The following is a 26,565-nucleotide window of genomic DNA, read 5'->3' as shown; positions in this document are numbered from 1 at the left end:
AAGACAGTGATACTAATTACAAAAATGTTTTTAAAAATATTATTTACATGAGTTCCTTTTTAATTAATTATGATAATTAACTACATAATAATACTTAATTATAATTGATTTTCTAAAATTTACGGTATTTAGTTGTTCACTATCTCATTTATGCATGGACGTAACTACCGTATACATATAACCTCTCTGTTTAGGTGTTTTAAGTCTTAAATCTCATAATAGTCCGATAGCGATTTCAACTATTTGATTGAAATCTACTCTGCGTTTTAAGATCGTGTTAGGTTCTCGTAGGTGATCTCATATATCTCCAAAAAAATTATAAATATCTCCAAAAATGTGAAAAACATAAATCAAAACAAGTTTTGACAACGTAAGATTTTCTAAAAAATGGATCATTACCCGGATCCTCTTAACCGGAGATGTCTCGCTTTCGGATGACAGGTTGGTCTCAAGGAGAGTACAGAGGACCCCTTGGTATAGGTGGTGCAAGGGGCCCATTTCCGGTACCTCTCTTATGATGTTTTATTATTATTATTATTACTCTCTTATAATTTTTGCATTTTTCATTTGTTCGCAAATACTTTTTAATCAATATTTTTTTTTTTTGGATAAACGGGAAACCCACACTAACCCCAAAAAACTGATCTTAATTTTAAAATTAGGATCCAATAGAAACATGACCCAAATTTCGTAACACACCCCAAAATGGAAGGTGGGTCCTTATAATTGGCGCTATGAACTATTAATATTCCCTGCCCACGGAGAAAATGATGCTGGTTCTTTTAGCGCCGAAATTTAGAAGCAGTATCAACATTATTTTCTCAGTGACTAGAATGTACTGAATTACTATTAGGCCAAGGATACACACAAGCGTGAGTCAAAATTGACAGGCATTAATTTCATTTTAATAATATCCGTTAAAATCGACACCTGTTCTTTGACGATTGTGGTCCCGAGCTTACTTATTAACATTATTAAATTGCTCATTTTAGAAAATAATTATCTAGTTACGCCCATGTTTCTTGTCCATATTTCTGTAAAAAAATATTTTCTTTATGAAATGTTTTATTTTATGGTAGGAGTGATATAAATTCATAGCCCCTCCCACATTTAGTAGTGTGCGTTTTAATATTAACTATATATCGACTGTTTATGCCCCATGTTAAGAATTTGATTTTTAGTATTTAGGAAAAACTAAGTATACTGGTTAACTATGGAGGCCACAACAAGAAATTCTAGGTTGGCTCAGAAAAGAAATTTTTTAATTTGTAGTTTTCCATTGCAGAAAAAAGTACGTTTAAAAATTAATTAAACGAATAAATTTTTTAATAATTAACTCCCCGCCCTCTTAATTACTACAAACACAATTTTGATGAAAATCTAAAAAATGAAAATTGCAATCAACGGTTTTACTAAAATTCACGATAAAGTTTATGTCAATGTTTCTTTCAGAAAATGTCGGTAAAAAAATTAAATATTTTAACTTTGATATCTTTTGAATGAAATTTAAAAATCATTTAGTGCAATTATTCAAATTCAAAACATAGCTTTGAGCCAATTTTTTTCAATATTGAAAAGTGCTCTCAGAAAATTCTAAGTAGAAAAAGTGGCCATATTCAAAATAAAATCTCTAAAAGAGAAAAAAAATCGATTTCATATTGAAAAGAATTTTGTATTTATAATTAAAAAATTCTCTATTCTACAGAAATAAAATAAAAAAAGGACAAAAAACTTCAACAGTTTTAAAACTTATGTCTTCCATTGTAATTTTCCGTTTTGTTTAAATTATTCTAAAAAAGTTATGAATAGAGTTAATTTTAAAATACATACCAAAATTCATAAGCTTTTTTTCGTTATTGTTATACAGAATTTCAAAGGATAATTTGCTATCAACAAGAGCTTTTTCTGAAACTTTTATTTTAATATGTGCGCTATCCAACTCGGAATAAGTTAAATGTAGCATAATTTAACCCACGTAATAAAATCCGACAACAAATTATACTAAATTTTTCGTGGTTAACAAAAGAAATAAAGATACTAAAAATTGTATGGATTAATATTTATGGTTACTGTTGAGAGTTGAGTTATACACAGTACTATGGACGCATAAAATGTAACCCATTTGGCTCAAAAATATGCTATTGTTGCCTTTTAAGGAACTTTTTTATGTCCCATCATAACGGAATTTTTTATCAGCCCGTTGATTCATATTTTAAATTTATAGAAATGCGTCAACAAGACCTAGCCATTGATTACATTTTGTCGATTAGTATGTTTTAAGTATGTTTTTCTAGATATTTAGCAGTCCAAATATCGATTTTTCCTCTTAAAATTTTTCGATTTGTATTTTAAAATCACCTCTATATACATAATATATATAATAATTAAATATACAATTAAATTAAACGAATGTTTTTTTTAAATTATAATAATTACTATAAATTCTCTTAAAATAAAGAGAATTTTTCCTTAAATAAGAATGTTCAAAATATTATGTTTTTGATTGCAAATAAAGAACACATGAAAACACGCACAAAAACCATGCACGCGCACACCATGTGCATACATTATTACAGTGTGTAACAGTGTGTGTGTGAGAATTGCACCAAAAAAAAAGAAAAAAAATGAAAACAAAAATTACTTTTGAATATTAAATATTACAAATATATATAAGTAATGTATATATATGTATGCTATTTTGTTTTACGCATGTCCTTTTTCATGTCATTTCTAAATTCACTCTTACAAATTAAATATAAATTAAATTAAAACACATAATCCTCGGTAGCCATGTCGATAGCCCAACGAAATTTATCACGTTGTGTTTTGTTATAAATTTTTTCTATTGGTACATCATGTTTCTTGCACCTGAAAGTAAAAATAAATTCAAGATTAGGTTAGATTTAAGGGTTGGGTATAATGGATGCGCCTCTTTTACATACGCATAAGCTTCGGATTACATTGTCTGCGATAAGCAATTATCGCCAGAATTATAAAACAGGAGAAGTTTGACAAGAAAGAATTTTATTGTCGAAAACAACATCGTGTTGAATGCGTCTTCAAAAATTCAGTAAAAAGTTTCAAATAACTTTTTTTTTCAGGAGAATATTTCACATGATCTAAGCTCTCATATAATTTGAATAAGAACCGCCCCCCCCCCCTCTTAATTAACGTATTATTATTGAATTTTTTGCCCTCAGCTCTCATAATCTCCGCACATGAAGTAACCTATTTCAAAAGTTTCCACAATTGCGTAATCCTTTTACCGATTACTTGTAAACAATCGTTTCCACTCTTAAAACCCACTTTAAGCGTAATTATTTTGTCATCATCGGGCGTTATTTTTAATAACATTTTTTAAACAAGTCTTTTTTTAGTGCCTCAAATATATTTTTTATGTTTGGAAAATATATTTTTTTTATTTATGGCTAATTAATTTTTATTAAGACAAAACCGCTAAAAAAACTGGGTTTTTAATTTTTTTCAATATTAAATTTGAGGACACGAACATTTTAATATAGGTTAGACAAATTCCGCAACTTTTCAGCCAGGGCTTCACTTCGTATTCAACTATCGTAGAAGTATTAAACAAGTTTTCATTCAGCTTTTAGACTAACAATCAATTTATGTGAAAAAGAACGAAATTTCATTCCAAACACAAAATAAAAAGGCCACGGGATAGGTTGAAATGAGAAATTTTTTTTTTACAACATAGTAAAACTATTTGAGGACAAAAATATTTAGCGATAAAAACAAAATTTAAAACACTTACCAGGCAACAGAAATTCTTGGATCCAAATAATTCAATTTGGACGTACCCAAAGCAATTGTTTTATTCTCATCACGATCTGTTTCTTGTAATTCTAATTTTTTCAATTGGTCTTTTAAACGTTCTAACATTTTCTTCTTTTTATCATAATTCACTTGTTCTTTAACACTACCCCCCTTAGCAGCACGTTTAGCATCTTTAACTTGTTGCTCTCCATCAGCAATTTGTTCTCTCTTCTGTTCAATTTTTTCTTTTAATTTTTCCATAGATTTATTATGTCCCTTGGGTACACTCCTTTGATGGTTACACAAAATAGCCACAGCACGATTAGCACGATTATATTGTAGAATTTTTTCTGGTATTGAAGCATCTGGATCGGTTAATTCGTCTAATTGTTGTTGTAGGGTCCATGAAGCGTTATATGTACGAAATACTTTAGCTGTTAAACCTTCCATAAGTTCGTTTAAATGTTTGTTCATGACTGCGGTATTTAATCGATCAAATAAATCATCTGACGGCGATTTATTTTCCATAAATAATTGTAAATTTTTAAATACACGCTTTTCAACTGGCACTTCGTTGTAGTAACGTATGGAATCTTTACCGAGAAAATCAAAAACAACCACATATTCTCTGAAAAAAGGAGAAAATAGTTTGGATTACAATCCAAGAAGAAAAGATGAAAAAATGCACCGATAGTTTTAGATTTTCTAGCCAACTAGAGGAATAAAAAAATATTTAAAAAATTAATTTAAATATTAAAAATTTTGCCCTCAGCTCTCATAATCTCCGCACATGAAGTAACCTATTTCAAAAGTTTCAACAATTGCGCAATCCTTTTTCCGATTACTTGAAAACAATCGTTTCCACTCCTAAAATCAACTTTATGCGAAATTATTTTGTCATCATTGGGCATTTTAATCTGACACAGGAAAAAAAATTGTTTTGCTAAGACAAAAAACAAAAACAAAATCTGAACTTACTTGTCATCTCTTCTTTCATGTAATGAAATATGTTCGACACGCAGAGAACAGCAACCTACTGTATCAGCTTGATCTTCATCTTTTTCATTACCAGCTCTCAACGCTAACTTATCGATGAAGTATAGAGCAACGGCACGTTGTCGTATCCTCATTTCTTTGGATTTCCAATCCTCCCGATACTCTCTGTAAAAATCAACGTAAAATAAATTAAAATTTTGTTGCTTTAAAGTAAATCTAAAATTTACTTCAAAATTTTACTGCTATTGAAAATAAATTTCTCCTTAAAATTTCTTTATAATCAATCTTAGAATTTATTTTATAATCATTTGACACTTCTAAGAAATCTTGTTGGATTTCTTGAAAAACTGAAATATTTAATGTTGAAATACTTACTTTCTGATTTTATCAATAGATTTAGCCAATCTTCGAGCCGTTTCATATTTCTGCCAATCTTTTTCACCTTTTAATTTAGAACTTGGATTTAACATCACATATTTCACTTGATTTTGTACATTTTCAGTCCAACTGGCTAACCATGTAACTGTAGGATCATGACGTACATCCTTCCATTTATGTCCTGGCGGTGGTGTTGGGTATTTCGAATCTTTCGAACAATTAATTGACACATCTTCAGGCATGACACGTCTTTTTAACATACCCATTTTAGGATGTTCCCCACGACCCCGAAATAGACCGGGTGGTTCAATTTTAAAGTTACCAATTTTCTCGCGATGTCCATCAATTAGACAATAACCATATTCTTCTAGAAGCTCAGCATTTTGTTGTTTTAGTTGTTCCTTTTCCTCCTTCGTCCGATTGCGATTCTTTTCAGATAAATCCAAAAAGTATGCTTGCATTGGTTTGAAATTACATTTTTTGAGGTCGGTAATCTTGGCTTTTTCTTTTTCTGTCATACATTTACGCCAATCTTTGAAGAAATTATTGTTGAATACATCTTTGCTGGTATAATCGTGATCCAACATTCTGGCATAAAATCCAGCAACTTCTTCCGCGTCCTGAGATAACCGCATTTCTTTACCATCGTAATAGAATTTTACATTTTCTGGTATACGTTCATAGGGTGGAGCAAATACGGGACCTTTATGTTCTAAGAATTTCCATTTTGTACCATCATCTTTCTTTTCTTCCTCCCACCTTAAAATAAAATTAATAAGTTGTAACTTTCATATACTGTCGATATATACGCTATCGCAAAATTTCAAGTTTGGTTAATCACATAGAATGTATCTTCAGGCTTTAAAGGGGAAGCAAATACATTTCGTCGTATTTTTTTTTAAGGCCAAGCAACTATTTTTTTCTCTTGAAAACAACTTGTATTATAAAAATCTGATTTTGTATCAGTTTTTTTACGGATCAGTCCCCCATCAAACTCGGCATATTTATTACAATTATTTTTTTATTGGTTTAAGTACAAAACGAGCTATTAATCATTATAGATTATAATGGTCCACGTATGTATGCGTATAAGATTCCATGTTCTAAACTGATAGAAATATTAGAAATATAAACATGGAATATTTAGACATTGTTGAGATAAATGCATTTTTGCTAAATTGTTTTACAAATTTTTTTTTAAATTGCATTTTTTTAACGGCTAGATTGTGTGTTGGAAGTTATTTCCAGCGAGATTGTCCCAACGAAGATTATATCATATCGTCAGAAGTTTCTTTTGTCCTTTCTTTAAAATTTTTACCATATTTTATGAGTCAAAATAAAAAAACGCGGGTTAGTTAAAAAAGTGGCGTGCTCTTATGGATTTTTTATCAACTGTGGTTTTGATGAAATGTCGATAAAACTTTCGAAAGTTGTATTATTCAAGTAATGGCAGTGAGAATCATTCATAAACACCCAATTTTGATAAGATTTATACCATACAAATAGTTTTCTATTAATAAAAATATCAAATTTTCTCACCCACGACTTTTCAATTTTGTACGATATTTTTTAATAAATTCTAACCTATAATCATATACTAACAATAATGAATTAAAATTATATTGAAATGTATTTTTATTAAAAATTTTATTTTGTTGAAATACTAAATTATTCAAATATTTAATTTTACTCCATGAGAAGATTTTGTTCATAATTTTTAGAAAATAAAATTATCTCTGCTAAGTGGTAAAATCAAGTTAGTGAAACATGGTCGATAAAAATATATTAAGAGAGTAGAGACACCTAGTTTTAAATTGATCTACTTTTTTTTTTTAAAATAAACGCGGGTTTTTAAGACAGATATTTGACATATTATATATTGGAAAGCAACAATTAACTTTCACTTTTTAACCGACTTCAAACAAAAAAGAAGGAGGTTCTCAATTCGACTGTATTTTTTTTTATGTTTGTTACCTCAGAACTTTCGACTGGGAGAACCGATTTTGATAATTCTTTATCTATTTGAAAGCTAGTGCTTCCCGTGTGGTCCCATTTCATTTTGGTCGAGTTCTGATAACGGTATTCATGAGAAAATCATAAAAGTCTTAAATTTACATTAAGTATGCACGACAAGAGAACGAATAACTCAATACCACACCAGCCGATTTCGATGATTTTTTTTTAGTGATAAATTAGTTAGAGCACTTCAGGTTCACTAAAAATCACAAAATAAAAAAACTTTACAAAACCGACTTCAAAAGAAAAACTTTTCCAAAACAAATTAAAATGCACTAAAAAGTAAAAAATAACGATAATATAATGTAGTTAAAATTATTGTTATTTTTGGAGTCGGTGTCAGACAAACTAATGTAGCAAACTGTTCTGTCAGAGTTGTTTGAGAACAATAATTTTAACTACATTATATTATCGTTATTTTTTACTTTTTAGTGCATTTTAATTTGTTTTGGAAAAGTTTTTCTTTTGAAGTCGGTTTTCTTTTTGTTAAAAGTTTTTTTTATTAATAAATAATGCAAATTAAATACACTGACTGCTCTAGTTACAATGATATTGTAACTAATCTAATACTAATTAAAAATTCATTTAATAAGTTATCTTATATATATAGGAGACTTTCTATAGATATAGATAGATAGTCACTCATCACGATATCTCTGGAACTATAAGACCTAGAGACTTGAAATTTGGCAGGAATATTCCTTTTGCCAAGTAGAGGTCAGCTAAGAACGGATTTTACGAAATTCCACCCACAAGGGGGGTTGCGGGGGTGTTCATGAATAAAAAATTCATATTTTTCAATTATGGCTTTTAATAGTTCAAAACTTGGTCAGAATGTTTTAAATTACATTTAGAAGATTTTTTTAACCTTCGGAGGGTAGAAAGGTGTAGCGAGAAAGTGGGAAGGAATTATCGAATATTTACAAATATACTTAAGTGGGATATCAAATAAAAGAGCATGACGTGTACATTACAAAACTGTTATCCAACGCAAGGAAATGTGGAGGGAGGGGTGCAAGTGGGGATGTTGCCCAGCAAAGCGGGCGGGTAACAGCTAGTCTTATATATATATAGGAGACTTTCTATAGATATAGATAGTCACTCATCACGATATCTCTGGAACTATAAGACCTAGAGACTTGAAATTTGGCAGGAATATTCCTTTTGCCAAGTAGAGGTCAGCTAAGAACGGATTTTACGAAATTCCACCCACAAGGGGGGTTGCGGGGGTGTTCATGAATAAAAAATTCATATTTTTCAATTATGGCTTTTAATAGTTCAAAACTTGGTCAGAATGTTTTAAATTACATTTAGAAATTTTTTTAACCTTCGGAGGGTAGAAAGGTGTAGCGAGAAAGTGGGAAGGAAATATCGAATATTTACAAATATACCTAAGTGGGGTATCAAATAAAAGAGCATGACGTGTACATTACAAAACTGTTATCCAACGCAAGGAAATGTGGAGGGAGGGGTGTAAGTGGGGATGTTGCCCAGCAAAGCGGGTAGTTCCCAGCTAGTTAAAATATAAAAATAATAAAACATGACTGGTCTCACAAATGGGTCCTTAGCACCTAGACTAAGAGGTCCTTTGATAGATGCTTTAAGCAGATCAAGCTATAGCTTTCTGCCGAGGACGACACGAAGAGATTCCAAAGCTTTTTCGCTGGGATTTCTCCCAGGATTGCTAAATCTAAGGTTTCGGACCCAAACATTCCAAACCTGACGCCCAACAGATTTCTGCAGGTACAAATAACATGTATGGAGATTTCATCGTTTCTCATACAGGCTCTAAAAGTGGAATCATCGGAGGTCCTCATATTATGAAGGTGGTAGTTTCAAGTGACCTGTCAAGAGTTCCAACCTAATCATTGACAAGTGTGCTCTAGTAACTTTCAGACGAGCACAGTCAAATGGCGATAGTTTGGGCTGCCGCATACCCTGCGCAAGGTCCCAGTAATCAAGATGAGCTTCTCACAGCCATTCCTGGATTCGGTAAATTACGGAATCATATTGCTATAGAAATAATATTTTGAGAGTTTGAGACGACTCCTCTTGGTGCCAACGAGTCCGCAACTTCATTCCCTTTAACCCTAGATTATAAGCCCAATATGGAAATATATTAATTTTCCATTTATACCGGTAGATTTCAATAGAAAAAAACGTGAAAATCAGAAAGAATTTAGAGATATAAAAAATCTCTAAAATCTCTAAATGACTGAGAACACATTAAAATAATTTCTTGTCTGTTTCGTAAAATTCTTATGTGTGCTCAGCCTATAAATTAGTTGCAGCTTGAATTGTTTTTAAAGTTTTTTTGAAGCATTTAGAAATTATCTATAATACGTTTTCAAATTTTGCCCTCAGCTCTCATAATCTCCGCACATGAAGTAACCTATTTTAAAAAGTATCCACAATCGCGTAATCCTTTTACCGATTACTTATCAACAATCGTTTACACTCTTAAAATCCACTTTATGCGAGTTTGATTGGTCATCATTGGGCAATTTTGTTTAAAAAAAAAGGGCTACAAATACATCTGAGGAAGTAAGTCATATTCTAGGCGTTTGTAAAACACCTCCAAAGAAACGCCTGTTTTTGGCTTAGCTATTTTCTTAATTATTATTTTTAATATTTCGACATAAAAATTTCGATTATATCTTTTGTGGATTCATCCTGATTTATTTGATATTTTATTTTGCGAAATATGCTCTAATGAATAATTCTTGATAGTTCAATTTGCAATACAAACTGACTTTTTTTGGTATGTAGAAGTTGTCTCTCAAAAATTAATAAGTAACAAGTGAAAACAAACAATTGACTGAGTTAATTGTTGAAATATCATGCATAGACAGTGTTAATTTCTTTATCACATTACAAATACATACATGTCACACATACATAACTGATATACTCGTATAACACATACTATACAATTTACGCCTAATTAGCGCCCTCACGAGTAAACAGTGATGTTTACGAAAAAATGTTTCAAACAAAAGTTGTTTTGTTTTTTATAAAGAAAATTTTTTACATTTGAACTTTTGTTCTATCTCTAACGGTTTACAAAAAACCCAATTGACCTATGTTGCTCATTTTCGAATTCAACCTCACTTTTTACAACCTTAGTACGCTGTAAAAATTTCAGCTTGATATCTTTTTTCGTTTTTGAGTTATCGTGTTGATAGACAGACAGACAGTCAGACAACCGAAAATGGACTAATTAGGTGATTTTATGAACACCTATACCAAAATTTTGTTCATAGCATCAATATTTTTAAACGTTACAAACTTGGGACTAAACTTGTGTAAACACTCTAAGTGAAAGTATAACAATATCAAATGAAAAAATGAAATTACTTACCATTTCCAAACTTCTGGTTCTTGTTCATCTTTCTTTTTCTTTTTCTTAGGGCTAGTATTATCAGCTGGTTCATTTTTAATTTCTTTTTTAATCTCCTTTTTAATTTCTTTCTTGACCTTTTGTTTTTTCTTTTTAGGTTTTTCATCTTCATAATCATCGTAATCTCCTCCGCCATCATCATAATCTGAATCAGCAGAACGTTTTTTAGCTTTCTTCTCTTTCTTTTCTTTTTTCACTTTTTTTCTAGCCATCAATGGTACATCCTCGTCATCGTCATCATCTTCTTCGACTTTACGTTTTGTTGGTGTTGGAGCACGAGCTGCCTAAAGAACAAAAAAAAAAATTAGAAATACGTTGCATACTGCAAAAACAAATTAGAAAATACGTTGCAAACTTGAAGAAATAAATTTCTCAAGACACCAAATTTTTTGTAAACATTTCACAACAAATTATTTAGTAGATTTGAAAATTTCTTTTTTCAATAAATGTGTTATATGAATAAATTTAGCTACTGACGATGATTGCGTTGCAATCGAAATATCGATATTTAGCGAAATGTAAATCTGTTGTATATTTTTTAAATAGAATTTATTAATATACAATTTTATTTCGAGTGTCGTGGTATTTATTTCAATAACAATGTCTCAACTCGAAGTTGAACAAAAATTCATCCTTATACTTTAAATACGTTTTGTGAATAAATTTTGCCCTCAGCTCTCATAATCTCCGCACATGAAGTAACCTATTTAAAAAAGTTTCCACAATTGCGTAATCCTTTTACCGATTACTTATAAACAATCGTTTCCACTCTTCAAATCCACTTTATGCGAGTTTGTTTCGTCATCATTGGGCAATTTAAAAATGGACTAGTTTTAGATATTCTAAACTACGTTTATTTCTTTCGTAAATTATTTACAACTAATTTTTTAGAAAGATCCCTCGCACGGCACATGCGATTTTGGCGATTGCACCTTTAGAACATGCTATTCGTTCAAAATTTAAATTAAATGAATATCCTAGTGAAATTGAAATATCTTTTACCCTCAAACAAATCTAGATCACTACAAGAATTTTTAGAAGAGGGGGGGGGGGGTGTATAGTAAATTTCAAATTTAATTATTTCTCTCTAAAATTTGTTAATACATACCAATGGTAAATCGTCATCACTGCCTTCATCTTCATCCTGTTGCTCTTCTTTAATTTGTAAATCTTGGCTATCTTCCTCCGTATAATCAGCATCCCCGTCATTATCACCATCAGCCCGTTCATCTCCCATATCTTCATCATCAAAATCATTACGTCGATCATCTTCGCCATTCATTTGACTTGTATCTTTCTGTCCAAACTCCTTAAAATTCGGCTCTGATTTATTAAATTGTGAAAAACTATAATCACAGCTACTAGCAGCTGACATATCCTGTGAATTATAATATTCAGGCTCATTTTTAATGTCCAAAGGATCGACATCTGCAAGTGGCTGTGGGGCAAGTTCTTCACTGACCAAAGGCAGTTGTGGTTGAGTGAATTTTTCCTCTTTAACTTCGACTTTGTCACGTTTTTTCTCACCATTTTCATGTTTTGATCTGTCACGATCTTTATCTTTGTCACGTTCTTTATCTTTATCACGTTTACTATCTTTATCGGATCGATCACGATGTCGATCTTTGTCTTTTGAAGATGATGATGATGAATGATGTTTGGACGATGAAGAGCTTTTACGATCTTTATCTTTGTCTTTTGATGAACTATGACGATCCTTATCCTTATCTCTATCTTTATCTTTTGACGATGACGAACTATGTTTATGCTTATCATGACTACTTGAACTTGATTTATGTTCTTTATCTTTGTCACGTGACGAACTATGACTACTACTTTTGTGATCTTTATCTTTATCTTTTGATGATGAAGACGATGATTTTTTATCTTTGTCATCATGATGTCGATCCTTATCTTTACTACGATGTTTATCTGACGAATGTTTATCTTTGTCACGATCTCTGTCTCTGTCTTTGTCACGACTAGATGATTTATGATCTTTTGACTTATCCTATAACAATTAAAAAGAAAATAAAATGTATTTCAATCGATGTTTATTGAATTTGAACATATTAGAAAGACGTTTCTGGTGGTTAAATAAGTTACATTTCAAAATAATTCTTCCTATTTTCGTTACCAGACGTCAGAGCGATTGTCATTGGTAATTTAAAACTCTAAAATTCATAGAACGTTATAAAGGCAAAAAAAGGGAAGACAGGGGTTTTCGTAATAATTATTAATTAAAAAATTTTAATGTAGATATAAACGAAAACAATAAATTTTAATAAATTCAAAGTCTTATGTTGTTAAACTTCTTATGAAAAGTTACGGAAAAATATCTCGGTCTATAGACGACCTCGTATAATCTATATATGCTTTTAATTAGCACCTAAGATAGGAAATAAGAATTCCTAAGTAATAAGAAATGGCACTTCTGACATCTAGTGAACGAAATGGAAAATTAGGTATATCATCTAGGAACCTGAAGTTGTTTTAAGATGTTTGCAGCATTTACAAATTATTCATTTTACGTTTTCAAATTTTGCCCTCAGCTCTCATAATCTCCGCACATGAAGTAACCTATTTTAAAAAATGTTCACAATTGCGTAACCCTTTTTCCGATTACTTAAGAACAATTGCTTTCAATTTTAAAATCAACTTTATGCGAATTTATTTTGTCATCATTGGGCAAATTTTGTTTTCAAAAAAAGGCCACAAATACATCTGAGTAAATAAGTTCAATTCTAAGCATACTTGATATGGCGTTAGCCAGACTTGATCTATCTAGATTCGATGGTAATAGGAGATCAATTTGCTGAATAGATTCAGTTTCAATTAATCATTTACTGAGGACTGAATTTTGGATATATATTTTCTTATTGAAATTAGGCAGGGAAGATGTTCGCCTGGCACTAAAGAGAGGTTCCGTTTACTTCGTTTACTAGTATATACCCAGAAAGAATAGCTAAAATATTTTTCTTTAATTGAAACTATTTTAGGTCGATTTTTTCAAATCCTTTTGGCAATATAAAAATTACATTTGTCAGAAAATTTTGCAGTTGTTAAGACCACGCCGGATATTATTATAATGATTAAAACAACGTTTCCAAACCATTTTATTGTGGCTTTAATTTTAATGTGATTTAGTTTTATAATAATTAAATAATGTAATTTCAATTGCCACAGAGTATTCACCGAGAAATCAGGCCCCACTCCTAACACAACTCCGGTACTAGAAAAATTGCTTATAAGTATTTCATAACATTACATCATGCGTTTGTGACGTTCATTCTTAAAAAGGGTATCCAGGTTTTGCGGTTTTGAGTTGGAGTCTCTGGACAAAAGTATTCTTTCAAGACTGAAAAACAGTGTTGAAAAATTTTTTGATCGCTACCAAAATTATTAAAAAATCATTTAACTTTCTTAACAATCTTAGATTGATTGCAGATTATTTTAATCAATAATTGTTAACGAAAGTCTCAATTACTTTAATCTAGTTTGCTTAGAAATAGAATAATCTGCAAGTTTTAGCTTAGAAATGGAATGATCTGCAATAACTCTTTGATTTTGTTACAAATGTTATCGAACATTAAGAATTTTAAGATATCAAAGATTAAAATACCGGGTGTTAGAAATCAGCCAAACTAAAAAGCGTGATGAGATGTCAAGCTAAAACTATAGCGTTCTTAGGACGTAAAAAGCGAGTTTGAGTTCGTAAATGAGTAATATAGGCCAATATTTCAATTGGGTCTTGGTCCAATAAGATCCATCTTCTATCCGGGGACACACTGTATAAAAAATGTTCCTTATAAAAAAAGAAGCAAACTTTTGTTTGAAACATTTTTTCGTAAATATAATTGATTACCCGCAAGGGCGCAAATTACAACAAAAAAATTGATGTCCATTTTCTCCAAAACTATAAAAAATATAGGGTTTAAAGACATGCAGGTTGCCATAATTGTGTTTTCAATAAAAAAAGAGTTAAAAGATGCCTCCATTTCTATTAAAATCTTTCGATATCTTTAAAAATAAGCAAGATATCGAAATAAATTTTATTCTTTAACATCTTATCGAGTTTTCGGTAAATATATAGTTATCCAATTAGAATTTATATCTTGTTGAACTTCTCGAATTCGATTACGATCGAGGCGTAAAGAAAATGATATGATCTGTCTTAGATAGTATGAGAATCGTAGACTCGTTATACATAAAAGGACTGAAATAAAGGTAGATATACTTAAATCTTACCTTATCCTTAGATGAGCTATGCTTATCCCGGTCCTTGTCCTTGTCACGATCACGGTCCTTATCCTTATCCCGGCTAGATGATTTATGGTCTTTTTTGTGATCTCGATCCCGGTCACGGTCACGATGTTTATCCTTATGACTACTGCTCTTATGATGTTTGCTACTGCTACCATCACCACTGTATCCATTGCTCACGCCATTCACCTGTCCACTACCCTCCGAATGACCATTTGATGGCTTTTTCTGACAAAAAATAAAATTAATTAAAAAAAAATTAAAAATTTTTTTTTATATAATTCTCATAAAATGTTATGAAACGCAAAGAAAAATAAAAATTTTCATTTTTTCATGTATTTTAATAATATTGAAAATATTACATTCTCCTTATACATGAAACGTGGGACTTAGTTTCTGTCGCCATTTTCTGACTTAGAAAAATTTTAATAAAAAGTTGAGAACAAGTTCACTAGTAAATTCATATAAATATAATTGATTATGTAAAATAGATGTAATGAAATTGTGATAAAATGAATTTTAAACAATATTCTTGTACTTACAAATTCATTTTCTTGGCTATTTGATGTAGTTTCTAGATTATCCATGATATCAATTTTAATAAAAATCAACACAGCTTTGTACTGAAGAGAGAACTCTTAGTACAAAAGCAGAACTATACAAGCCAAGCAACAACGCCGTCCAGAAACAAAGTGTCGATTTTAGCTAACTGCGCATGCATCATTTAATTCAACCATATTGAAAAAAAAATTTTTCAAATAAACATACGACATTTTTATTTTTTGTTAATTTAACACCTGAATTATTGAGATATCGTCCTTTTTTTTTAAATTCAATAATTTATTTAAATCATTCCAATTAAAATTTATTATTTTATTTACTTTCCATTTTTATAATCAGTCGTACCACACCTAGGACGTTTTTGTTTTTTTTTTTTTTTTTTAAATAATTATTTTTGAAGGGTTCAAATGAAAAAATTACAAACCTTTTTCAGGTCACTCACCTTAAATTAATTATTGCGTATTTTTTGTATCCCTTTATTAAATATGCAAAAAAATTTTTTCGGATCTTTATTATTTATCTTAACCTACAAATTAATATTTTTGTTTTTTTAAAATGTTTCTAATTACTGTTCGCGATTATGGAATTATGCGATCTGTTTTTAAAAGCATCCTTTTTTTGCACTTAAAAATTAATATAAAATCGTTTTCAAAAAACATTTCGCTAAAATTTATTTACAAAAAAATTTGTTTTCCATGTTTGAAAGAGTTGCTATGACAAATTTCTGGAGCTAACTATGAATTTTTTGATTTTTCAGAACAAAATTTTAATTTTTTGGTGGGAAAATTAAATGATTATACTTTTTGAGATAATTAAAATTTTTAATTCTGATTTAGAATTTTAAAATCGAAGACCAGGAATTTCTCCCGTGAATTAAATGTTCCTTTTTAACAGAACCAAGCATTAAGGATACGAATTTTTTCCTTGTAGCAATTAAATAAAATTAAACAGTTCTAAACCTGTTAAATTAACATTATATTCAAGAGAACTTCTCCTCAAAGTTCCGGGGAGTAGGATTTTGGTTTACGGACTTATAGACATAATACAGCGGACCCAAAAGACATCTATGTTCCTTATTTATGAACTCGAACTTTTACGTTCTGAGCACGCTATAAAAATTTCAGGTAGATATATCTCTTTTCGTTATTGAGTTAACGTGATGACGGATGGAAAAGGAATAATTAAGTGATTTTATGAACACCTATATCAAAATTTGGATCGTATCATTAATATTTCTAAGCGTTACAAACTTGGGACTAAACTTAATATACCTTGATATATATTTCATATAAATGGAGTAAACAAATTTTATAGCCAAGTTAATTAACACAAAATTGTTTACTTTAAATATCATCGATTTGCTGAATTGCGAGATTTTAATATAACTTGTTATATTTTGCCAGAACTTGAGGCGTCGTGGGGAATATTCATGAAATTTAAATTTGGTTCAAATTTTTTTCTTCTGTAACTTTATTGACTGGACATTTCAAATAAACCATTATTTTAGTAATTAATATCTTTTTTATTACTTAAAATTAATTAATAAAAGTATAAATTCAGTGAGGGCATTTAAAAATTTCTAAAACGGAAACTCAAAAGTTTTATACGGACGTGACATCAAAGTACGGGCTATTTGTTAACATACTGTATGATATTAATTACTTACATTTTATATGGTATTTCATTAAATTATACTATTCTACGGATTTTTATTAGAAAACTTAATAATAACGAGTGTAAATTCTGTGTTGTAAATTCATTTTTTTAAAGTGTAAATTATACATTGAACTGTCGCCAATTGACAGATCACGTACTTATACGTCATCAACAGAGAGCGCCAAAAAACTGCGTTTAAATATCTCAAAATTATTCTGTATTTTAAATATTTTTTTACACTTAAATACAGCATTTTTAAGCAGTATTTATATTTTTTACTTTGTTATAACGGTGTAAACTATGAATTAAAAATATAAAAAAAATTCGTTGTCCTCAGACGTCATCCATTTTAATATAACGGAAAAAATTTTAGATTACTGTATGGCTATTGTTTCCTTAAAGGAAACAGTTTTTCAAAGATACGGTAAGAAAAATAGTAAGGAATACATTGGTAAACAGAAATAATAAATCTTCTTTAACAAAATATATTTATAATGTAGAATTTATAAAAAAATTTAATATTAAAAGATAAAATCACATGAAAAAATTAATTAACTATTATAATTTTTTCGTTTAAAAAAATCAACATTTTCTAATCCTTCGGGCATTGATGAAAGATTTGTTACAGATTTTGGAAGCATATTATATCCTTTTCCATATCCTAAAAAGTACAAAATTTTGAACCCAAAAACTTTAACAAGACTAACATAATAAAAACCTACCCAAATCTTTCATTAGTTTAGTTGGTGCATTACGTAATCTTAGTGGTACGCCCGGCTGTGGACCTTTAAAATTTTTAATAAAATTTTTACATTCACCGAGCACACGATCCATTTCACGTGACTTAGGAGCACGCGCTAAGTATATGGCACACTGTACTAAAAATATCTCGCATTCGGGCATGCCAACAAATTGACAAGCGTGAAGGGTTGATGTTGCGACAGTTAACGCATTTGGATCAGCTAAACCTTTGGAAAAAGGATATATTTTAAACCTTTGAAATAAGGACATATCCTGCAATATTGCAAGTCTTGCCAAGGTACATTATGAATACTTCTTGAACCAAGCCTTTTTTGTTAATTACTAAAACACTTACCGACATCTTCACTCGCAGCCCGTAACAACCGTCGAGCAATATACAACGGGTCCTCTCCACTTACAAGCATTCTAGTTACCCAATACAACGCAGCATTTTGATCCGAAGCTCGAATTGATTTATGCACTGCCGACATTAAATTATAATGCTCTTCGCCACGTTTATCGTACAACATATGCGATTTTTCTAAACTATCTTTAATTTTCTCCAAAGTAATTATATTATCATTCGATTTTGTATCAGAAAATGTATTTAACGCAATTTGTAAAGTATTTAACGCAACTCTACCATCGCCATCACATATTTCTGCCAGCCACTCAACAGCATTTCGCTTAATTGCCTTATTTGCACTGATTATATCGCTGTTATCGATTATATCAACATTACAATTGCACAACGCACGTTCTAGAATTGATTTTAAATTATCCACAGATAATTTTTCTAAAACAATCACTCGACAGCGACTTAAGAGTGCGGAATTTAAACTAAATGATGGATTTTCAGTGGTAGCTCCAATTAAGGTAATAGTTCCACTTTCAACATGCGGCAAAAAAATATCTTGTTGAAGTTTATTGAAACGGTGGATTTCGTCTAGGAAGAGAATGGTTTTTCTTTTAAGCTGCATTTCATTTTTTGCTATTTTTACTGCTTCTTTAATATCGTTAACGCCTGCCATTGTTGCGGATAGTGTAACGAATCGTAAATGTTGAGAATTTTCTTTACATTTTTTCGAAATTATGGAGGCAATTGTTGTCTACAATAAATTACAAATTCAATTCATGTGTCAAACGGCGTAATCAACATTTGCCTTAACAGGAGGAAGAGGAATCAAAAATTTTTTGAGCTACAGAGGGTGAAAAGGGGGGTTGGGTTAGTTAAACACTTGATAACTTTAGTCGGAGTGAGGGGATGCTGTATCTTCCTGTCCCCTCCTATAAGGAATGGGCGATTCTTTCAAAATAATCGATTCTTGGATTGTTCTTAAATCGGCTTATCGAGAATCAGTTCACTTAAAAATGAACTGCAAATGAATCGATTTAGAAAGAAATTTTTTTTAAATTATATTTTGTCCCACACTTTGTAAAGTCTTAATGATGAAAACAAAATTGTCTAAAACATTGTTTTATTTTACACTTTCTTTACATACACTGTTATATAAAAACACGTAGGAAATAGCCATTTTGCGTAGCCGCAGATTCGCAGAACCACAAATTCGCGTATGGCGACACTAGTCGATTCTTAGCATGAAGAATCGATTAATGTTAAATCGATACAAAAGATCGATCTTCGCAGTATCGAATCGAGATCGCCCATCCCTACTACATTACGGAAAAAAAAATAATTTGAGACTTCATAAAGAAACATTCAAGCCATATTTTTGCATTAGTAAGATTTCAATAAATTAATTTTATGGAAAATACATACTTTTCCACATCCCGGTGGTCCCCATAAAATCATACTAGGTATATCAAGTCGATTCAACAAAGTTTTCAATAATTTTCCCTCGCCAGTTAAATGTTCTTGTCCCACATATTCATCTAAACTCGTTGGGCGAACTTTTTCTGCTAATGGAATTGACGGTGTTGATAAATTTTTTGACGAACTTTTGATCTAAAAAAATGATTTTTTTCAAAAATATAATCAATTTTTTTTTTTCAAAAACTACCTGTTCATTTTTGTTGTTATCAGTTTTAATTTTTTTTGAAGGACTTTCTTCCCCATTATCTTTATTTGGACGTTTAGAAAAAATACTTGCAACCGGTTTTGGTTTTTGTGTAGGGGTAATGGTTGAAGAATTTAAAAAAAGACATTTATCGATATGCTTATCAATTTCAGTTTTTGGAAACTTTTTGTCACATACTGGACAAGAAATATTTGAATCCATTAATAAAAAAAAGTACCGTTAATCGTTCGTTCGTTACAAAAACCACGTTCTATGCTTATTAGAAGCTACCTTTTGTTTACTTAACCGTAGGAGTGACAACTTGCCACATGTCAAAATATATTTAACCTCATTTATTTATTAAAAACATTTCATTTTAAAATGCAATATTTTTGATAATTCGTTCGATTATGGGGTCAGAAACAGAAATTCGTAATCGTAAGCATCGTAAACCAAACCATTCGATTGATGGAAATAATATCAAACAAAAATTACCATACGATCAGGAGAAAAAATCGATACAACATGAAGAGGATACGACTAATCGTTATGATTATTTGAAGGGGCAAGGTGATAATAATAATGTAAAAATTGTGGGAAATACTACGGAAATTCCTTCATTCAAAGAAATTTCTAATAAGTTTCGAATTAATATTGAAATTGATATTTTTTCTGTGTGTATATTTTTAATTGCGTTATGTTTACGATTGTATCGTCTTGAAGAGCCACGAAACATTGTGTAAGTCTATTAAATTTTTTTTTTTTTAAATACCTTATCAAAATATAAAATGCATTTTTCTTCAATAATCTTTTCGGGGGCTAACTCTAAATGGGGACCTACTTTCATTCCTAAAATCCATTGCATGAAAAAGCATGTAGCAAACAATGCTAATTTAACATCAGGATTGACGAACTCCAAGCCCGAATGACAAATGACACGTTTTCGCATCTTTTGATCCTTAACATTTTTTATCCAATCTCACTGTTTTCGATATATAGGGTGGACCATTTTAATCTATGCATCTGAATATTTCTCCAGAAGCTCCATCTATTAAAAAATGACCTCAACAAATATTGTATTGTTTGATGGGGGAGTCAAAAAATGTTAAGAATCGTCAAAAATATAATTAGATATTTTTCTTTTACAGGTTTGACGAATTACATTATGGAAAATATGTATCTTTATACATGAAAAGAACATTTTTTTTCGATCCACATCCTCCATTGGGCAAACAAATGATTGCCGCTGTAGCATATTTAGCTGGTTACAATGGCAATAGTAAATTTGATCGAATTGGTAACGTTTACGCAGACACTGTTCCTTTATTCGCATTACGCTTAGTTCCAGCTGTTTGTGGAAGTTTACTAATTCCGATTGTGTACAATATTTTGTTAGAAATTGGAGTATCAGTACCTAGTGCCGTATTAGGTAGTATTTTAATTCTTTGTGATAATGCTTTATTAACACAATCACGTTTTATGCTTATGGAGTCCATGTTAATTATGTTTTCGCTGTTTGGAATCCTTTGCATATTATATTTTCGCCGTTATTACGATCGACCATATTGTATACAATGGTATTTTTGGTTAAGTTTAGCATTTATTTCGTTTACATGTGCAATGTGTATAAAATTTTCTGGTATATACGCAATGTTTTTGGGTGTTGGAATTTTGGTTAAAATGTTTTGGAATATTTTACCAAATCCAAAATATTCGGATCGTATGCTGCAATTAATGTTATTTGCTCAAATTTTTGTTGCCACTGTTTGTACAGTTGGAGTATATTTAAGTGTATTTTATGTACATTTGTTGGTGTTAAATAAGGCTGGTTCACATGATTCAGTGATGACTAGTGCATTTCAAGCTTCGTTGGAAGGTGGTTTGGCGTCTATTACCAAAGGGCAGCCACTTTTGATTAGTCATGGATCACAAATTACTCTTAGGTAAGTAAAACCAAAACCATTTAAAACACTTTAAAAGTATGAATTCGTTGAACAAGCAAAATTTACACAATTTAAAAAACCCTCGACAAATGCGATTTTTCTTTGTAGCTGTCTTCAAAATGCCTGTTATTTGTTACAGGCATACTCATGGCCGTACTTGTTGGTTACATTCACATCCTCACGTTTACCCCGTACGCTATACCGATAAACGGGGCTCAAGTCATCAACAACAAGTTACGTGTTACTCATTTAAAGATGTCAATAACTGGTGGATTGTCAAACGTCCAGAAAAAAATGATTTAGTTGTGGGTGAAACAGTCGACACAATTCGTCATGGTGACATTATTCAACTTGTACATGGTATTACAAGTCGGGCATTAAATTCACACGATGTAGCAGCTCCAATGTCACCACAATGTCAAGAAGTATCATGTTATATTGATTATAATGTGTCAATGCCTGCTCAAAATTTATGGCGAGTTGATATTATTAATCGTGATCAATATGGCGGCAGTGATGAATGGCATACTATTCAATCACATGTACGTTTTGTTCATGTAAATTCTAGTCAAGCATTGCGATTCACTGGTCGACAGCTTCCTGAATGGGGTTTCAATCAACATGAAATCGTGACGGATAAAATTATTAATCAAGATGATACCATATGGAATGTTGAAGAACATAGATATACAAAAAGTGAGTGGCCACTCTGTATACGTCATTATAGACTCCTAAAAAACCATTTATAAAAAATAAAAGCCTTTTTCGATATATAAGCGTTTGAAAATAAAACGGATTTTTCCGATTTTAAAAATTCCTAGAATCGTCAAAATAAAATATCCAATAGCTTTCAAATTTTAACTTTTGTCCGGAACCACAAATTAATCTTTATTTTCGTCAGAAACGATCGCTTATTTTATCAAATGCTTATGTCTCGAAAACGGTGGGGATAGATAAAAAATGTCAAGGATCATAAAATGCTTAGAATTGTGCTAAATATAAAATTCAATATTTTATTTTAAATATTAAATAAAGAGAATGTGGTGTCCGGAAGTATGGTAATTCTGACCCACATTATGGGTTTAAATCGAAAAAGCACAAGTTCCCATGAATATCATCATCAGCTCCCATAAGAATCTACTGCCGAGGAATCGATTCATGGGTCAAATGCCTTATTTCCTCCACTAATCGATAGTGTTAGCCCTGATCGCCATTTCAAAATACCAAACTCTTTTATTAAATGTAATAATAATTTTTGTTTTTGTTTTTAGCTGACGATCAGAAAGAACGCGAACGTCAATTAGTAAATGCTGAAATGATTCCAACAAGTGCAACACAATTATCATTTTGGGCAAAATTTCAAGAGTTACAAAAGAAAATGTTGTTTTTCCAACCGCCAAATAGTGGGGACCAATCACATATGTATAGTAGTGAACCATTAGAATGGCCGTTGATGACACGTGGTATTGCTTATTGGGTGTCAAATACTAGTAATGTAAGTAAAATCTAACAGATTTTCCCATGATCTTCATGATCGTAGGTTGTTTTGTAAATTATTTAAAAGATCTGGGTACAGGGCCACTTTGGAATTAATTTTCATCAGTGTCAGGTTTAGTCTGTTTGGGTCCGAAAATTTGGATCCATCAATCCTGGGGGCAATCTCGACAATGAAGCCATGGACTTTCTGCCTGGCGTCTGGTCTCGACCGAATCCAATAGCTTTATCTGCTTAAAATAACATCTCTTACGGTAACAGGTTTGTTCTCAAGGAGGACACAGAGAACACCCTAGTCTAGGTGCTAGAGACTCATTTGCGGTGCCCCTCTTTTATATTATTAAATCAATTCAAAACGGGTGTTTTTAAAGGAATACGTTTTTAACTTGTTTAGTGGCTTATAGTTCCGAAAATAAAGTGTTTGTTTGGCATGAGGGAAATATTGGGTTATATGTTATGGAGTATAGAGTAATAAGTTAATATTGGTGGCTGGATTCTTGAAGTTAATTAAAATCATCTTAAATTTTATTATTTTTGTTTTAGGCTCAAATCCATTTATTAGGCAACATAGTACTTTGGTATTCATCCACAATATGCATGATATTATATTGTTCATTATTAGTATTTTATTTATTACGTCGTCGTAGACAATGCTACGATATTCCAGAACCAGTATGGCATGAATATCAACTGTACGGTGAAATATTTGTATGCGGTTATTTATGTCATTATTTACCATATTTTTTTATTGAACGTACATTATTTTTACATCATTATTTACCAGCATTTACATTTCAATTATTATTAATGATTACCTTCATTCAACATATCTATTATTTATTATCAAATAATATATTAAACTTTAAAGTTTATTATCTTTACGTTATCAAATATTTATATTTAATATTTATAGTTGGTTGGACATGTTGTGTGATACATGTTTTTATTAAATTTATTGTATTAAGTTATGGTTTAGTCGATTTATCGACACAGGATATTTTAAATTTACGATGGAAAGATACGTGGGATTTTATTATACATCGAAACGTTTAAAATAATTTTTAGATAATAATAAATTTGGGTAATTACAATAACGCATTCTGTCGCGACGTGCACATATCTTCAAATATTATTTTACACTTTTGATTAAACTAGAATTGGAAATATAAAAAAATTACCTAACTTTTTTTTGTATCTTCGGTTGGCTCACGTAACAGGTTTGGAGAAAGTGTTGTGTTCGATTTCCTTCATAAACTAACACATCATTGGTCTAGAAATTGAAAATTGATAAAGAGTCTGTGATATTAATAATTCTTGAAATGGGGACACTAATCCTGGCAGTTAAAAATGGAATTAGTTTTGACTTTTGAGGCTATTTAGTTTCAAGTAATCTTAAGATATTCAGTTTTAAACTAAAAATAATTCAATTTTCTTGCCATTTACAAAATATTAGACTAGTAATCAAAAGATTAACTGAATAGAAAAAAGACTACCGTTTTGTTAATCTTTTTAAATAATTCCTTTTTTGTCGTCAATTCTTAGTATGATGAAATAAACACATTTTTGATATGTATGACTACATACCTTAAAACTCTATCAAATTCTTAAAACAAATTCTCCTGGTTCGGCGAAATGGCCGGAGCGTGATGCAAATTATTTACTTTAAATTTTCTATTTCTTAAATTTTGACATGTTCAGTAATTTTCGATCAAGAAGAATTGAAGAAATGTCAAAGCTTCTATTTGTTAGACAAGAAAACGGAAAAGAAAAAGAGGATATGTCTAAAGAACAATTTGGGAACTTACATAGTCTCTTAAAACTTAAATTTTCAAATCGCAGCGATAAATCATTTTCTGTTTAACCGAACTTTTACAATAAGATATAGTTTTCTATTTGGATCTGAATTTTAGTAACTATATTTTCTGATCATCGTGGTCAGAGAGTGTAGTACGCCGTGACAGATTGCGTTTTGATTACAAAAACTTTAAAAAACTGATTTATTACTATACAAAAATAGCATAACTTACAATAAAAAAAAAAAAAAAAACATAAATGAATTTATACGAAAGATAAATTAAAAATCCATCGTGGATGTCATTATTTTTAATAAGATTCTGAGAATAAGGTGGTAATTCTCTTAAACGCCGTTTATTTATCCTTAAAAAATCGCGCGAGTAAGTCGTTTTGACAGTCATTTTATTCTTCAGTTTAATGGAAGATGATATTTATATATACAGAAACGATCTCCTTTCATGAATCTGAAATCAAAATGACAGTTGATCTTACTCTTATTTGGTTAATTTGAAGATGCGTATTGATTAGAAAGTAAATTACAAATATAATTTATTTGAAATTTTCGCCCGAATAGATTTGGTAAAGCCATGAAAACGTTAGTGCAGCAAAACTTTTTAGACAAATGTTTTGTTACGTTGGAAAACATTGTAATACAACGCCAATCGAGGAAAATATTTTGTCTAAAGAGTTTTGTTTCAACAATTTATAAGTTTAAATGGGACTAAATTTATTATTGGCTTTTGACCTTTGTTCCTTACTATTTGAAGTGATCTAAACCATGCTTAGGTTCAGAGGGTTGGCGGACTAATCGAGTAAACTAAGCGTCCATGATAAAGCAAACAGCGAATTAAATCAATTTCGGAATCCACGCCTATTCAAACGATGTTGAACTGAACTATTTATACAAGCATAAATGGCTCTTATTATCACAGTAAATATTATGCGTAAGCGTAAATAGTTTAGTTTAATAAACCGTTTATACCACTTCAAATTGTAAAGAAAAAGTCATTAATGTTTACTTTGCAGTGAATACGCAATTCAAGAAGATATTTATAAAATACGCAATAAAAGATTTGCTAATTGAATTAAGAATAATGACTACAATCGTGGGTTAAAACTGAAATTACTTTGACGTAAAGAAATCGGAAAAAAAATTATAATTATTTGAGGGTGTGTTCTAAAATCAATCCAGCATGCTGAAATACATTCAGCTGATTGATTAAAAAGCAACGTCACCTTAGTAACCTGAGGTAGGCAAAGTGCTGGATTGAATCTTAAAACACACATCGATTTTTATCAAATATGACGAACAATAAAATTCCACAGAATTGAATTTAATTTTTAAGTGTTACCAATAAAAAAAAGAAATCTAATTTGGGTTGATATTCTTAATCCATTTAAACTGTTATAGGTTGTGCTGTTATAAACGTTCTTACACGTTGCTTAAAGCACGCTTATGTCATGTACTTAGTGTTTATTATGACTTTAAGACGCTGAGAGTGCTGACAAAGCGAGCTAATAGTTGAGCTCA

General features: G+C 30.5%; 3 protein-coding genes across 3 annotated transcripts; 1 reads left to right on the top strand and 2 right to left on the bottom strand.

The window, feature by feature from the left end:
• Window positions 1–2,477: 2,477 nt before the first annotated feature.
• Window positions 2,478–15,612, bottom strand: LOC123302177 (DNA topoisomerase I, mitochondrial). The gene is made up of 8 exons (XM_044885010.1): window positions 15,370–15,612; window positions 14,813–15,055; window positions 11,673–12,575; window positions 10,526–10,848; window positions 5,146–5,907; window positions 4,753–4,935; window positions 3,773–4,402; window positions 2,478–2,868 (listed from the first exon to the last, which is right to left on the bottom strand). The coding sequence occupies exons 1-8, from the start codon at window positions 15,412–15,414 to the stop codon at window positions 2,766–2,768; spliced, it is 3,192 nt and encodes a 1,063-aa protein (XP_044740945.1). The 5' UTR covers window positions 15,415–15,612; the 3' UTR covers window positions 2,478–2,765.
• Window positions 15,613–17,595: 1,983 nt separating this feature from the next.
• Window positions 17,596–20,173, bottom strand: LOC123296060 (ATPase WRNIP1-like). The gene is made up of 5 exons (XM_044877525.1): window positions 19,807–20,173; window positions 19,566–19,751; window positions 18,141–18,894; window positions 17,767–18,012; window positions 17,596–17,705 (listed from the first exon to the last, which is right to left on the bottom strand). The coding sequence occupies exons 1-5, from the start codon at window positions 20,023–20,025 to the stop codon at window positions 17,596–17,598; spliced, it is 1,515 nt and encodes a 504-aa protein (XP_044733460.1). The 5' UTR covers window positions 20,026–20,173.
• LOC123296049 (protein O-mannosyltransferase 1) lies at window positions 20,086–25,304 on the top strand. The gene is made up of 5 exons (XM_044877514.1): window positions 20,086–20,542; window positions 20,952–21,746; window positions 21,886–22,442; window positions 23,018–23,241; window positions 23,784–25,304. The coding sequence occupies exons 1-5, from the start codon at window positions 20,214–20,216 to the stop codon at window positions 24,291–24,293; spliced, it is 2,415 nt and encodes an 804-aa protein (XP_044733449.1). The 5' UTR covers window positions 20,086–20,213; the 3' UTR covers window positions 24,294–25,304.
• The last annotated feature ends 1,261 nt before the right edge of the window (window positions 25,305–26,565 follow it).

This window comes from Chrysoperla carnea, chromosome 1, assembly GCF_905475395.1.
Source record: "Chrysoperla carnea chromosome 1, inChrCarn1.1, whole genome shotgun sequence".
Classification (NCBI taxonomy): Eukaryota; Metazoa; Arthropoda; class Insecta; order Neuroptera; family Chrysopidae; genus Chrysoperla; species Chrysoperla carnea.
This window is presented reverse-complemented; position numbering and strand designations above follow the sequence as displayed.